Source organism: Helianthus annuus, chromosome 14, assembly GCF_002127325.2.
Source record: "Helianthus annuus cultivar XRQ/B chromosome 14, HanXRQr2.0-SUNRISE, whole genome shotgun sequence".
Lineage (NCBI taxonomy): Eukaryota > Viridiplantae > Streptophyta > Magnoliopsida > Asterales > Asteraceae > Helianthus > Helianthus annuus.
This window is the reverse complement of record NC_035446.2, coordinates 148,759,990-148,776,783: the sequence shown is the minus strand read 5'-3', so window position 1 is coordinate 148,776,783 and position 16,794 is coordinate 148,759,990. Positions and strand designations below refer to the sequence as shown.

General features: G+C 41.5%; 1 protein-coding gene and 1 non-coding gene across 2 annotated transcripts; one reads left to right on the top strand and one right to left on the bottom strand.

Annotated features, from left to right (window-relative positions):
- Positions 1-5,202: 5,202 nt before the first annotated feature.
- Positions 5,203-5,308, bottom strand: LOC118487010. Its single transcript, XR_004880177.1, has one exon. It is a non-coding gene; the product is annotated as a small nucleolar RNA R71 (small nucleolar RNA).
- A 5,569-nt stretch (positions 5,309-10,877) lies between these two features.
- Positions 10,878-13,345, top strand: LOC110904302. The gene is made up of 2 exons (XM_022150145.2): positions 10,878-11,116; positions 11,449-13,345. The coding sequence occupies exon 2, from the start codon at positions 11,452-11,454 to the stop codon at positions 13,165-13,167; it is 1,716 nt and encodes a 571-aa protein (XP_022005837.1). The 5' UTR covers positions 10,878-11,116; positions 11,449-11,451; the 3' UTR covers positions 13,168-13,345.
- Positions 13,346-16,794: the final 3,449 nt, after the last annotated feature.

Genomic DNA, 16,794 nt, shown 5'->3' with positions numbered 1-16,794 from the left:
GGCGTAAGAGAGAGGACTCACCTATTAGGTGAGCACCCCCTTCACCCTTAGTTATTAGGGTGAAGGGGGTGCTCACCTAATAGGTGAGTCCCCTCTCTTACGCCAAACCAATCCCCGTGTGCCACGTCAACTCCCCTCTTAAACTCCCCTAACACCCCCATTTGATGGCGCCACTCCCCTCTTAACTCCCCTTATTTTTTTATTCAAAAAAAAAAAAAAAACAAAAGCTTTGATTGGTTGAAAGTTGGCTGGCCCCACCACCTTTCCCCTCTCCTCATCGTTCAACGAGCAAATTCAAGCGGTAACCCCACACCCAAAAGCTACCCGATTCGGGACCCCGCGGGGATGGCGGCGGTGTTCCCGATCGGGGAAAGCCTTCACCGAACCGCTCCCCGATTGCGCCCCGTACACCCTTATATCATCGAGGGTTTAACACTATTCTTGGGTTGGTGGCGGCCGTGATGATATGCTATCTAACACTTGTCAATAAAGTAGTGAAGCCACTTAAACTTTTGATTTTTGCGAACGTAATACAACTGACTCTCGGAATTAAATTAAAATTTAAAACCGCCCACTTCCTCTCCACCACTCGTTTATATTTACTATTCAATGATGTTTTAATAAATCTTTAATGTTTTATAAACCGAACATGTCGGTCTGAAAAGCTAAACTAGGAATACAGTTTACATGATAGTTAAATCGTCAATACCATATTAACCAACAGAGTTAAATAAACACTCGGTTCGTTAAACAAGTAGTTTTCAAGAGGTTAAGATATAAAACAAGTACCATAGTTAGTAGCTAATAGATTGCACATAAATAAACCATCAACGGTTTTAATAAATTAGAAAAGACACTGCTAAAACAAAAGCAAACTCGATCAGTAAGTGAAAATGAGCTTATACTTGCTTCTCTTTTTATTGGCTATAAAAATGTTTTTAAAAGTGGTATGTATGTCCGGTTAGGCCACTCGGGGCGGAAGCGTTATCGAGATCCATAACGCGTTGAACTACCACGGCACACCGCCGCCGGTGGTTTGATCACGCGTGGTATCTTCAACGCGTTGTTCAGATCACACGTTGAAAAGTTTGAAATTTCGACCGTTGCACGTATATGACCGTTGATGAACGGTAACTTTTAATAAAAAAAAAAAATTAAACCATTTATCTATATATATCTACATTTTAACCATTTTTCACACACCAAACTATATCTTTTTTAAACTATTTTAAACCCATTTCACACAATTTTTATATCTTTCTCAAATGGAATTCCCTACGGATTCGACGTTTCCGATGTCTAGCGATACCGATACCGAGTCGTCTTCCGACAACGACACGCTAAACTTTTTTGTGTCGGTGTATAACGAGCTTGATGCCGAGTCGTCCCGCCCAAAGAAGAAGATGGTCGACCGTGATCGGATTGGGTACCGGATCCTCCTACACAAGTTCAAGTTCCACAAGATATCAATTTACAATTGCGTAACGAAGAAACTCACTTTCGGTTGAGATTCGATTTAATCGAACTAGTAGGTTCTCTAGGTTTGGAGTTTCCGGATTCGGACGAGTAGTAGGTTTTTTTTTTAATTGTATGTTTCTAGTATGTTAAATTCGAGTAGGGTTTTTTTTTTTTTTTTTTTTTTTTTAAGTGTTTTATTGTTAATTTCTAATTTAAAATAAAAAATTAAAAAAATTGGGAGGGAGTGATAGAATTCCATCACTAGTGATTCCACCCCTCGTACATTTCTATCACTAGTGATGGAAATTTGATTGATGACATGGCATTACTTGATTGGATAGTGGGAATGATGGATTCTATCACTAGTGAACCACCCCTAGTCCCCTTAGAATGTTGAATCATGTGAGCAGCTTATTCAACAACCGATCCAAACTATTTCAGTGGTTTCATTTATGACTTGTGAAATCAAAGTCACTATCTTCAAAAAGTTATATTATATTTAGGCCTTTAAACGAACTGAATTTTTAGTGAACGGTTTATTTGTGTTCGTTCGTTTAATAATTGAAGGAATACGACAAAAAAAATCGTTTGTTTAGTTAAATGAACAAACATGAACAGTGGCCGCGTTCGTTCATTTATGTTCGTAAACGTTCGGTAACGTGTTCGTTTGTGTGTTGGGATTTTAGTTTATATATGTATATTTAGTGGATGGTTCAAATAAGAAGATTTTTTTTGTAAAAAAAAAGAGTTAACTGTCATTTTCGTCCCTGTGGTTTGGTCACTTTGGCCATTTCAGTCCATTTTTCAAAAATGCGCCATTTTCCTCCCCGACGTTCTGGAAAGGTGCCATTTCAGTCCAAAAATCATAACCCAGTTAAGTCGGTTTGTTAATAAGGACTGATTGTGTAAATTTGTAACATAAAGGACCATTTAAGTAAAATGTATAAATATTAATATAATTATAAAATATATAATATAATATATATATATATATATATATAATGTATACATATATATATATATACAGATCAGACGAGAAAGGGAGAGGGTGAACCGGAGCCGGAACCGGAGCTCCGGTGGTCACCACCGCCGCCGCCGGAACCACCACCATCAACGTCATCATCGTCATCATCGTCATCAGACGAGAGAGGGAGAATGTCGGAGAGAGAGAGAGAGATAACGACGAGAGAGAGAGAGAGAGAGAAGGAGGCGGGAGAGAGAACCGGCGACGGTGGGGGTGCCTGACGGGTGGTCCTTTAGACAACCCTTAAGTATGTTAAAACATGAAATAATCCTCCATTTAGCCGTGTAATTATCTTGGATTAGATAACTACGATGCTATTGTTTCAGGTGCGAATAAGGAGATAAGAGATGGATAAAAGGCAGCTCATGAATGCTTTGGTGGAAACGGGTCGAGAGAAGAACACAAGACGAAACAAAGGAGACAAGGCTGCTGAGTACCGTAAATTACGGTCCTACCGTAATTTACGGTAGACATGATTTTTGTTGTTTCTTGCACCGTAAACCAGGCTTGACTCACCGTAACACTTTGATGACCACCGTAAATTACGGTGGAGCCGTAATTTACGGTGGTGCCTGAACGTGAAAAGTGTAACTGCCACAATATACTCGTTTTTTGTGTGTCTTTTGGTATTATCTCATCATTGACGGTTCTTGGAGACTTGGGAGGCGAATTTGGAGTATTTGCTTGCTTTGTGAACAATTCTAAACATTCGGTTTGTGTTTTTAATTCGTATGAGCACTAGATTAATGTTGATGATGATTCACCGAGCCATGTCCGGCTAAACTCTTCGGTGATCATCTTAGGTGAATGTTTCTAAGACTTTTGTGTGTTAAATTTCTGCATTTCTAGAATGATATCTTGCGTTGCTTGAATGTCATGGTGTATGTTTGATTGATTGTAGCGTGTTAATCTATATTACAATTTCTGGTCTCGATCGTACGTTCTTGGTGCCGTTGGCAACCGAGATATCACGGGAAGGGTTAGGGTTGGTTATTGGTTAATAGGTCATCGGGAAACAACCTCGCATTATCTAATCCGAGTACTTTGTTCCCTTTTATCACTTCAATCACACATACACGAGTTATGTCTATGTAACTCTTTCTAGTGAAATTGCACACAACTGTTCGAAGAAACTGAAACCTAGGGTGATCACTGTTCTCTCCTAATTGTTTACAACCTACTTTGATTTGAATTAGTTCTTAAATTAGTTTTCCAAAACAACAATCCACAATCTTGAATTTTAAATTCCTGCAATTTAGTTTAATTTTAGTATAAATACAAAGCTACACAATCAACACATTTTCCACATACTCCCTGAGTTCGATACCCTACTACCGCTAACTACAGTTGTTTAGGGATTAAATTTGCGTGACCCACGACATCACGTCAAATTTTGGCGCCGTTGCCGGGGAGTAGTGCGCAACGTGTGTTAATTTCATAGTTTTGTTTGTTATTTTCGGGTTTACGCTGGTTGTGTTTAGTGTGCAGGTACTTGAGGTGTATGCATACTAGAGGCTCTCACAGGTCATCACCGCTATCGTTTGATCCGGAAATTGAAAGAACGCTACGACAAAACCGAGTTTTAGTGAGAGAAAACAAAATCATTGGTTCACCTACTTCACCCATTACACCGAGAAACATCATGGCTGATTCTCAGATTCCACTTACAACCAGTCAAACAACCTCATCCTTTATACCTACTTCCACCCAACCATCACCAAACACTACATTACCTAATACCACCGCTGGATTTACACCAACCAATTCCACTCAACCAATCACCACTCAAAATGAGCCTACCATCACTTACGATCCATCCACCACAATCCCACCATTATCTCACTTCTTTCCCCCAACTACGGGTCAATCATCATCTACCTTCACAATTGCACCCAATTCAACTATTGTGCATACTACCCCATCCTTTAGACCACAACAATCGGGTTTTCAGTATTCAAACATTCCATTTGGGCAAACCTCGGGAATGCAAGGGGGTGATTATGATGAGGGATTTGAAGACTTTGAGGGGTATGAAGATGATGGGTACGGTTATGGAGATTATGGTGATCAAGGGGATTTTGGGTATGTTCAAAGTCAATCTCAAGGGATGGCGAGTGTTGGTGGAATGCAACATCAACAACTTATACCACAACACATTCGGCCAAGACCACAAGGGCCACCAATGCCACAACCGATTCCATTGCAACAGGTCCGGCCACAACATGTACACCAACAACCATTTCAAAGACCGCCTCAGCGCCCACCGATGCGACCACAAGGGCAAGTACCAAGACCGAATGGGCCGATTATTCCGAGAGGTAGGTATGGTGTGCCACGAAGACATCTTAGAGAACAAGCAAGGGGAATAGAGGCACATTTCAGGCCAATCATTACTCAAAACCCCTCACCGGTGGTTATCCCTCACAACAACCAAGGGAGAACTTTTGAAGTAAGAACAAACTCGTTGCAAAGTTTACCGAAGTATAAAGGGTTAGCAACGGAGGAGCCGTATTTCCATCTAGAGGCCTATGACTCAATTTGCAACACTTTTGGGAGTCAAGGTTTCTCGGCCGATGAAGTCAAGTTAGTCTTATTTCAGTTTTCTTTGGAGGATAAGGCAAAGAAGTGGTTCTACACTTTGCCTTCGGCATCAATATATACATGGGGGGAGATGCAACAAACCTTTTTGGATGAATTCTATACCGCCCAAAAGACTAATGATGCGCGGAAGGGGTTGAGAAGCTTTCAACAACAACACGGTGAGATGTTCCATGAGGCGTTTGAGCGTTTTAACATGATGATTAAAAACTGCCCTCATCATGGGATTGAGTTATGGGAGTTAATGAACGCTTTTCATGAGGGGTTAAGTGCCGAAGATGCACGGGATTTAATGTCTATCACCGGAGGGACATTTGGAACAAATTATGAGAATGAAGATTGGGAGTTTTTGGAGAGTATGGCAACTACATCAAAAAGGAAAGCCCAAGCTTCGAGGAGAGCTCGACCGACAACTAACCGACCACAAGTGCATGCCATAGATGAAGGTAATGTTCAAACTACTAATCAAATTTATGATGTGTGTGCTTTGTGTAATGAAATAGGTCACGCGGCTGAAAATTGCCAAGGAATGTTGGAAGGGCAATATGAGGAAGTTCATGCGGTCCAAGGTCAAGGCCAAGGAGGAGGTGGTAGGAACTACAATAACATGAATTCTAATACCTACCACCCCGGGTTGAGGAATCACCCGAACTTTAGATATGGGAACCCATCAAATCAAGCGAACCCAAATTTTCAAGGTAGCCAAGGTAATTTTGGTTCACGGCCATCTTATAATAACCAAGGTGGGTACCGGGGCGGAAATAATCAAGGGTATCAAAAACAATACCAAACGGGTCAAGATCAAAGGGGATCTTCGGGTGGAAATGAGGTGATGGAGATGCTTAAAAGCATGCAATTGGAAATGCAAAAGCGAAATCAACTTGATGAAGTGCGGATGCAAAAAGATGAGGTTCGCGATAAAAGCATCCAGTCACTAACGACTCAAATGGGGCAATTAGCAACCGATGTGGCGGAACTAAAGAAAGGTAAGGGTCAACTTCCAAGCGACACAAAGGTAAACCCTTCACACGGTTCGTCACGAGGTAATGTTAATATTAACCATGTTAGTGTGTTAAGAAGTGGGAAAGAGTTTAAGGCCAATTTGTCACCCGAATTGGTCGAGGGGGTGGTTGAGGACATCACGGGAATGGAAAGTGATGATGAACCTTCACCGGTTAAACCAAAAGAAATAACTATTAAAAAACCGGGGTTGGGTGAAAGTGAAAAGAATGAATGTGAAAAGATTGAGGGTGAACTGAGTCAAGTGCCATTCCCATCGGCTTTACTTGACCCGGGAAAGAAAAATGTTATTGTGTCAAGGGGTCCTCAAAAAGAGGAAATGTGGGATATGTTCAAACAAGTTAAAATAAATCTCCCACTTCTTGATGCAATAAAACAAGTTCCCGCTTATGCAAAATTCTTAAAAGAATTATGCACACAAAAGAGGCAAAACAAGAAAAAAGTGCCTAAGCGGGTAGATTTGACCGGGCAAGTGAGTGCGGTGTTGAATGGGGAGCTTCCTCCTAAGCTCCAAGATCCAGGCACGCCATTGATTAATGTACAAGTTGGTAATTTTCAAATGGCTAAGGCATTGCTAGATCTTGGAGCCGGAGTTAGCATTTTACCGGGGGGATTATACGACCAATATGACTTTGGTCCATTAGCAAGGGTGGAGACGACGGTTGTTTTGGCCGATTTGTCTCATAAGTTGCCCCGGGGTATGGTTCAAAATGTTATTGTTAAAATTGATGAGTTTTACTACCCGGTGGACTTTTTGGTTTTGGACTACTCATCGGCGGACCCTAAACAACAACAGAACATAATTTTGGGTCGGCCATTTTTAAGCACCGCACATGCTATTATCGATTGTAGATTTGGTACGGTTGATATGGCATTCGGAAATCGAAAAATGCGTTTGAATGTTTTTACTAACAATTCTAATGCTAACGGTGTTGATGAGTGTTTTATGGCAGACATAGTAGAGGGATGCAACCCGCATGAGTATGAGGAGGATGGTTTGGATATTTGCCTGTGTGACTTTTCTGAACAGGTACATGCTTATGCACTACGGGTTGAAGAGGAGGCACAAGATGTTATGGCGATGAAAGAAGGTAGACCACCATGGACCCATCAATTCGAGGGTCTACCGGTGGAAATCGATTCGGGTACAAAACCATCGTTGGAGGAACCACCAAAGTTAGAGCTCAAGGACTTGCCCGGCCACTTGAAGTATGTATTTTTAGGGGATAATGATACTTTGCTGGTCATTATTGCCTCTAATTTGGAAGTGGCACAAGAGCAAGCCTTGATGGAGGTGTTAAAAGCAAACAAGGGTGCTATTGGATGGACGATTGCCGATCTTAAAGGAATTAGTCCATCTATCGTCATGCACAAAATTATCACAACCGAGGATGCCAAACCGACACGAGAAGCTCAAAGGCGGTTGAACCCGAACCTAAGGGAGGTAGTAAAAAAGGAGGTAATTAAATGGTTGGATGCGGGAATCATCTATCCGATTTCGGATAGTGCTTGGGTGAGTCCCACCCAAGTTGTGCCTAAGAAGGCCGGCATTCAAGTAGTCAAGGACGAAAGTGGTGAACAAATTGCCACCCGACCGGTTACCGGATGGCGGGTGTGTATTGACTACCGAAAACTGAATGCCGCCACTTCTAAGGACCATTTCCCGCTACCTTTTATTGACCAAATTATTGAAAAATTGTCGGGTCAAAAATATTATTGCTTCTTAGATGGGTATTCGGGTTATAATCAAATTGCCATACACCCGGATGACCAACACAAGACCACCTTCACATGCCCATACGGCACTTTTGCCTTTAGGCGAAGGCCGTTTGGGTTGTGTAATGCTCCGGCAACTTTTCAACGATGTATGATGAGTATTTTCTCGGACATGGTTGGAGAGTCGCTCGAAGTGTTCATGGATGATTTTTCCATTTTTGGCACTACTTTTGATGCTTGCCTCAACGAATTGCAAAAGGTTTTAAAAAGGTGCGTTGAGAAAAATTTGGTGCTAAGTTGGGAGAAAAGTCACTTCATGGTGCAAGAGGGCATTGTGTTGGGACACGTGATTTCGGAAAGGGGGATGGAGGTGGATAAGGCAAAGATACGGGTAATTTCATCATTGCCACCTCCTAAAAATGTTAAGGGTGTACGGTCATTCTTGGGACACGCGGGTTTTTATCGACGTTTCATTAAGGGTTTTAGTGTTATCACCAAACCCTTATGCAATTTGTTATTAAAAGATGTCCCGTTTGACTTTACTAATGAATGTATGCAAGCGTTTACTGTTTTGAAGGAACATTTGGTCAAGGCGCCTATCTTGCAACCACCTGATTGGTCAAAGCCGTTCGAGATAATGTGTGATGCAAGCGATACCACTATTGGTGCAGTTTTGGGTCAACGGGTTGACAAGAAGCCGGTGGTTATTTACTATGCAAGCAAAACTTTATCCGAAGCGCAACTTAATTACACCACAACCGAGAAGGAGTTACTAGCGGTGGTGTATGCTTTGGATAAGTTTCGCTCGTATATTTGGGGAAGCAAGGTAGTGGTTTACTCGGATCATAGTGCGGTTCGGTACTTGATGGAGAAAAAGGATGCAAAGCCGCGGTTGATTCGGTGGGTCTTATTGTTACAAGAGTTTGATCTTGAGATCCGAGACAAAAAGGGATGTGAGAATGTTGTCGCGGATCATTTGTCCCGAATCCCGTTGGAAGGTGTAGATGATGCAAGTGAAATCAATGAACGGTTCCCCGATGAACAATTGTTGGCCGTTTCTACTTATGTCGCCCCTTGGTATGCTCATTATGTTAACTACTTGGCCAAGGGTGCGATTCCAAATCATTGGACTAAGAAGAGACGACAACAGTTTTCTAGTCAAGTGAAGCAATATATATGGGACGAACCCGACTTGTTCAAAATCGGGGCTGATCAAGTGATAAGAAGATGTGTTCCCGAAACTGAAGTTTTAGAGATATTGACCCATGCTCATTCATCCGCATGTGGGGGCCATTTTAGTGGGAATAAGACAGGCTATCGGGTGTTATCGAGTGGGTTTTATTGGCCCACGATTTTCAAGGATGCTCGTGAGTATGCCCGAAATTGCATCAATTGTCAAAGAATGGGAAGCATTTCGAAACGTGATGAAATGCCGTTGCAACCAATTTTGGTAGTGGAGGTATTTGATGTTTGGGGAATAGACTTCATGGGTCCTTTCCCAAACTCAAATGGGTTTTTATACATATTGGTTGCGGTTGATTATGTGTCGAAATGGATTGAAGCTATTGCCACAAGGACCAACGATCATTCCGTTGTATGTAAGTTTGTGCAATCCAACATTTTTTCTCGTTTCGGTGTACCTCGGGTGATAATAAGTGATGGTGGTTCACATTTTAAAAATTTCAATTTTGGAAAGTTGTTGAAGAGATATAGTGTGAATCACCGTGTGGCTACACCGTACCACCCACAAACAAGTGGTCAAGTGGAGGTATCTAACCGGCAAATCAAAGAAATTCTAATGAAAACGGTTAGAACGGATAGGAAAGATTGGTCAAGCAAGCTTGATGATGCATTGTGGGCATATCGCACGGCTTTCAAAACCCCACTTGATACCACTCCGTATCGAATGGTTTACGGGAAAGGATGTCATTTGCCTATGGAGTTGGCACATAGGGCATATTGGGCAATTAAAACAGTGAATGCGGACTATGATGAAGCGGGTCGGGCGAGGAAGCTTCAACTGAATGAAATTGAAGAGATAAGGGACCAAGCGTATGAGTGTGCATCCGCATACAAAGACAAATTGAAAAAGGTTCATGATGCGAAGATAAAGAAGAAGAACTTTGAAGTGGGTCAAAAAGTGTGGTTATACAATTCAAGGTTGAAAATGTTCGCGGGGAAACTAAAGAGCAAGTGGATGGGCCCTTATGTTGTCCGACGAGTGGGAAGGTTCGGAGATGTTGACATTCAAGACGAGCGAACATTGAAACAACAAACGGTGAACGGTCACAGGTTAAAGCCGTATTTGGATGGCAATGACATCAACAACTTGGAGCTTGACAAAGCGGGCTACATCCTACGCCCGGTTGAGGAGGAACAATCGTAAGAGGCCCAGGTTTGGTGATAGTGTACATAGTAGTTTTGTTTTGTTTTGTTTGTATAGTTGCATAATTGCCATAGTTCCTCGAAGTCCGTGTTCGAAACAAGTGTGGGGAAGTTCGGGTCGCGAATTGCTCTTACATCGTGTTGAGGATAACACGGGATTTTGAGGGGGTAGGGTGATTTTTCCATTGAAATAATTAAAAAAAACATAAAAAAATCGAAAAATTTTAAAAATTTAAAAAATTGGTCATATAAACTTCAAAGTTTTGCCAAAATGGAGATGCCCAGTGTCCACCGTAAATTACGGTGGAGCCGTAATTTACGGTGGTGGTTAAAAAAATTTTGGAGTTTTATGGTGTAAACCTCCTGTTTTACGGTGAAAATTGAAGCCCAGTGTTTACCGTAAATTACGGTAATGCCGTAATTTACGGTGGTGAAAAAAATGGTTGGGGTTTACGGTGGAAACAGCCTGAATTACGGTGAATATTTGACATCCAGGTCTCACCGTAATTTACGGTGAGACCGTAAATTACGGTACGGTGAAAAATGTTGTCGGTCGCTAGGATTCCGTATGTATATAAAAAAAAAAAAAACAATAAAAGCTAAAATAAACAGCCTTTCACGTGCATTAAACCCCATCCATCCATTTTCTCTCCACTTTTTCACCAACCTCTTCTTCTCCAAGAACCTTCATTCTTCTTCTTCTTCCACCTTCTTTTCTTCATAAAATCCTCAATCTTTGTCCAAATCAAGTGAGGTTTTGGTCTAAATCGGCTAATTTTTCACAAGCTTTGTGATTGTGAGGAGGAATTTCAGAGAAAACGCGGTTTTGGGGTCGAAGTTTGAAACCCTAGGTTGAGATAATTTGGGGGTTTTGGGATTTTTAGTTTCACAAGCATCCTTTCATCTTGAAACAAGGTATGAACACTTATTTTATTATATTATGGAGATGCATTGTGAAAAACAAGGTAATTTAGGTTATATGTTCTTGCCCATTTGCTTGTTGCTAGAATATGAGTATGGAATTGTTATTGAACATGGTTGATGGTTGTAGATGTAGGAATTATGGTTAAAGTAGTGAACTTTTGGGATGTTCTACATTGTAGAGACACCATGCCCAATTTTTGAAAAATCCTTGATACATTTTGGGTTCACTAACATCTACAACCATGGCAACAAGCAAGTGTGGGGATGATTTGTGAAGAGAATGTTAATTTTTGTGTTGTTTTGTTGTTTCTTCATGTGTGTAGGAAATGGCAAAGACAAAGGAAAAGCCGGGGTCAAGTTCATCCTCATCAAGAGGCAAGGGCAAGGAGAAGGAGCAGCCATCGAAGAAGAGGCAATATCTGGGTAGGGTTAGTGAAAGCGAAAGCGAGGAAGAAGAAGAGATGCAGTTAGACCCAAGAGATAAACCGGTGTGGAATTCGGGGTCGTTGGATGACCAACCCGAAATTTGGCAGCCAACTCTGTATAACGACTGCATGAACAAGTTAAAGAATAAAGCGGCCGCATTCATCTGTGAAAGAGATGTTGATGAGCCTCAGTTGGGCCAGTTCGGGGTGTATGACAAGTTCCGTGCTTTGGGTTGGGAAGGAGCACTCAAGTGTTGGGATAAGGATAAGAGCAATTTGTTTTTGACTGAGATTCAGGAGTGGATGGCAACGCTTAAATGTCACAACTTCCACAGGCCATCACAAATGAAGTTGGTTGGGACGGTACATGGGGTACCAGTTGAAATGTCATTCGATACGTTGAAGAAGTTGGGAAAATATGATAGCCTTCCAACTAGGGAGTACATGATTCCCACGCTTGATGATTTATTGCTCAAACCCGAGAAGCACGTGACATGGAACAGTATGTTGGCGGATTTGTTTTTGCCCGGTAGGTATGGTGGCGTGTTGTACCGAAAAAATCTGAAGATAGAAGCCAAGCTCTTGCATACGATCTGTTTACTTAATGTCATCCCAAGGAGAGGGGATAAAGAGCAGGTGAGGTTTCCAGAGATACCTGTTCTGTATTCATTGATGCATGGCTCCCCACGCTTTCCAATTCGCTACCTGATCATGCACCATTTGTGGATATGCCGGAACAAATACGGGAGAGACATTGTCCCGTACTGCCGCATCATAACGGGCTTAATGAAACAGCAGAAGGCACTCACATCTGAAGACCGCGGTTTAACGAAAAGGCACTTGCCTTTTACTTTGGATAGGTTGGGAAACGTTTGGACATACACTTCGTCTGAACGTTATCACAAGCTGAAATCGGAGGGTCAACGGTGGAGGGCGTTGAAATTAGGTGCAAGGGAGTTGTTACCGGGAGAACCGGATGAACCTGAAAGCGATGAAGAGTTAATTCCGAGTGGGGATGATGATTACGCAGTCGAGCCAACGGGTGGTGCAAATGTTGGTTTTGGGGCTTTTCATGGTGGTCATGGTGGCACATTTTACGACTATGCGCAGCAACCATATGAGCCGGGGTGGGCTTATAGTGGTTCAATGCAGGAGGTGATCGAGAGCCAACGCCCGCCGGCGGCCATCTTTGATACTTGGTCGGGTTCGGAGAGGTCGTTATTTGATCAAGGCACGCGGAATAGCGCTAGTATTGAGCGGGCGCTTAAACATAGCTTCGACCGCAATGAATTATGGCACCGGACCCACGCATATTCGCAGGAGGTGGAAATGAATAACCGATATCACGATGATCAGATGAGGCGGATGCATGCGGATTGGCATGCCGGAAGGCCGGTGGTTGAGGATCCACAACATGTGGATTATGCCTCATTGCCACCGTATGATGGCAGCGTTTCGTATCCGACTCCACAACTCCACCATTCTCAGTGGCTTGATCCAAGACGGCAAGAGGGACCACAACAACAAGAGGGAAGCAGTAGCGGCTCGTTCGGGTTTGGAGAATGGAGCGATATGATGTCGTCTATTTTTGGGCCCCCAGGACCGCGTTATTATTGATCAGGTGGTATTCTCTCTCTTGTATAGTTTGTATATATTTGTTGGTTTATGTTGATTATGGTGGGAGGATGGGTGGTGATTGATCATATAATTGATTGTTGGGTTTGGTTGGTTGGTGGTGTTGTGTTTAAAATGAAAAACATAAAAAAAATATAAAATGAAAAAAATACAAAAAAAAGAAATTTGGGGTTTGAGATGAGAAGCTTCTTGTGGATGTTGATTGAAGTAGTGATCAAAACCTCCCAAGCCATACATTGGGGACAATGTATCCCAAGTGTGGGGATGGGGGGAATTTTTTGAAGATTTTTGAAAAAATTTTAAGCCGAGCAAAACAATGTGAAATCTTGTCGCCCCAATTTATCCCCAAGTCAATACACCGGCAACCCTTATTACCCTTTTCATTCTTGGTAAGAGTTGTAGCCACACGTGTATATAAATAATCTTTGATGAGAGTGGCTACGGGTGGGGGTGTGTTAGAACTTGTGCTTGAATGCAATTTGAATCTTTGTTAGACATGAATGTAGAAAGGATAAGGGCATTAGGTAGCCTCGTCGGTTGTGTGAGTGAGTGTGGGATTTGGGGGGTTGGACCTCATAAGTTATATATATGAGCATGGTAGTGAGAGGGGCGGGGGTTTGGTCATTTAGTTGCCCAATTTTGTGCCTAAAGCCTATCATTTGTTTCCCCTAGCTACTTACTTGAAAATGTACCCAAATTTGACCCGGTCTTATAGCATTAGTGATATAATTAGTAGTTTATGAGTTTGAAATAGTCATGGTTAGTGTATTATCGTATTGTGTGCTTGAAAAAAAAAAAAAAAAAAAGGAAGGTTTCATTGTCTTGTATATAGTAGTATGCATTGTTAGTTGTTTTTGGTAGTTGTAATAAAAAGACCGGGTCGAATTTTCGCTACTCATATATATTCCATTTCCTACCCATACACCTAGCCACATTACAACCTTTAAGCCCCTTTTGATTTGCATTCATGTTTGACCCGTTATAGGAGGATAGTTGATTCAGGTACAAGCTTATGATTGCGCAACCACCCGTTTGCCTAGTGTGTGTCTAGCTTATCTTTGCTAGTTTCCACTTGTAGCCGAGAGGAGAGAAATTGTGAGGGGTGTATTGCTTGGGGCATTAAAAAAGGGGTTGGTAAAGAAATTGCATGATTTGTTTGGCTGATTTGATCACTTGTTTCGAAACTATGTTGATGAGTTGCTTGGGACAAGCAACGGTTAAGTGTGGGGATGTGACGGGTGGTCCTTTGGACAACCCTTAAGTATGTTAAAACATGAAATAATCCTCCATTTAGCCGTGTAATTATCTTGGATTAGATAACTACGATGCTATTGTTTCAGGTGCGAATAAGGAGATAAGAGATGGATAAAAGGCAGCTCATGAATGCTTTGGTGGAAACGGGTCGAGAGAAGAACACAAGACGAAACAAAGGAGACAAGGCTGCTGAGTACCGTAAATTACGGTCCTACCGTAATTTACGGTAGACATGATTTTTGTTGTTTCTTGCACCGTAAACCAGGCTTGACTCACCGTAACACTTTGATGACCACCGTAAATTACGGTGGAGCCGTAATTTACGGTGGTGCCTGAACGTGAAAAGTGTAACTGCCACAATATACTCGTTTTTTGTGTGTCTTTTGGTATTATCTCATCATTGACGGTTCTTGGAGACTTGGGAGGCGAATTTGGAGTATTTGCTTGCTTTGTGAACAATTCTAAACATTCGGTTTGTGTTTTTAATTCGTATGAACACTAGATTAATGTTGATGATGATTCACCGAGCCATGTCCGGCTAAACTCTTCGGTGATCATCTTAGGTGAATGTTTCTAAGACTTTTGTGTGTTAAATTTCTGCATTTCTAGAATGATATCTTGCGTTGCTTGAATGTCATGGTGTATGTTTGATTGATTGTAGCGTGTTAATCTATATTACAATTTCTGGTCTCGATCGTACGTTCTTGGTGCCGTTGGCAACCGAGATATCACGGGAAGGGTTAGGGTTGGTTATTGGTTAATAGGTCATCGGGAAACAACCTCGCATTATCTAATCCGAGTACTTTGTTCCCTTTTATCACTTCAATCACACATACACGAGTTATGTCTATGTAACTCTTTCTAGTGAAATTGCACACAACTGTTCGAAGAAACTGAAACCTAGGGTGATCACTGTTCTCTCCTAATTGTTTACAACCTACTTTGATTTGAATTAGTTCTTAAATTAGTTTTCCAAAACAACAATCCACAATCTTGAATTTTAAATTCCTGCAATTTAGTTTAATTTTAGTATAAATACAAAGCTACACAATCAACACATTTTCCACATACTCCCTGAGTTCGATACCCTACTACCGCTAACTACAGTTGTTTAGGGATTAAATTTGCGTGACCCACGACATCACGTCAGTGCCGTTTTTCCGGTGAGTTGCAGGCGGCGGCAGTGGTGATGAAGGTCTGATGATGATGATGAAGATCGCGATGATGATGATGAAGGTCGATGATGAAGGTCTGATGATGAAGGTCCGGTGAGTTGCAGGCGGCGGCGGTGGTGAGTATGCAGGTAAGGTGAGAATGCAGGTCTGATGATGAAGATCGCGATGACGATGATGATGAAGGTCGATGATGATCGATGATGATGATAACAGATGATGACGATGATGACGTTGATGGTGGTGGTTCCGGTGGCGGCGGTGGTGACCACCGGAGCTCCGGTTCCGGCTCCGGTTCACCCTCTCCTTCTCTCGTCTGATCTGTATATATATATGTATACATTATATATATTATATATTTTATAATTATATTAATATTTATACATTTTACTTAAATGGTCCTTTATGTTACAAATTTACACAATCAGTCCTTATTAACAAACCGACTTAACTGGGTTATGATTTTTGGACTGAAATGGCACCTTTCCAGAACGTCGGGGAGGAAAATGGCGCATTTTTGAAAAATGGACTGAAATGGCCAAAGTGACCAAACCACAGGGACGAAAATGGCAGTTAACTCTAAAAAAAATAAAAAAGAAGAATTTTCAACCAATAAAAATCTTCATTTTAGTTCATTTAATTTTTGTATTTAATATTAGTGTAAGGGTATATTGATAAACTTAGATAGATCATTAAATAGTAGTATTTTTTTAATAGCTAACTATATTAATTTGTAACTTAATTATATATATTAATGGAACCCATTAAGTCTAACCGATTTGCAAATCAATATTCACCGTCAGATATGGCTGAGATTAAATCTGAGCCATTTAAACTCACAAAAAAACCGCTATGGTGGCGGTTCACGGCGGTTTCAGTCGGTTTCTTTAATTGGTGGTTACCTCCACCTTTTACTGTCCATATCTCCACAACCCAAGGCTCCTACAATCTTCGGTAGTGCTCCTATAAACCAGGATCGTGTTGTCAATTCAGTTGAATTGTAATCTTATATAATGTACAAGCCTACAAACAAAAACTCTTATTTTCAATTGAAACATTCTTGAAAACCATTTGAGCAATGAACAGAGATGGAGCTATGTCTAAGCCAAAGATGGAAACACTTCCAAGCCAAAGAAAACATAGGAGTAGTTCTCAAGTCGATCCATTCAAATCAGGGGGTGCT

Bases quoted from the DNA above. Each gene is read 5' to 3' on its own strand.
- LOC110904302 (XM_022150145.2), top strand. From the start codon at position 11,452: ATGGCAAAGACAAAGGAAAAGCCGGGGTCAAGTTCATCCTCATCAAGA.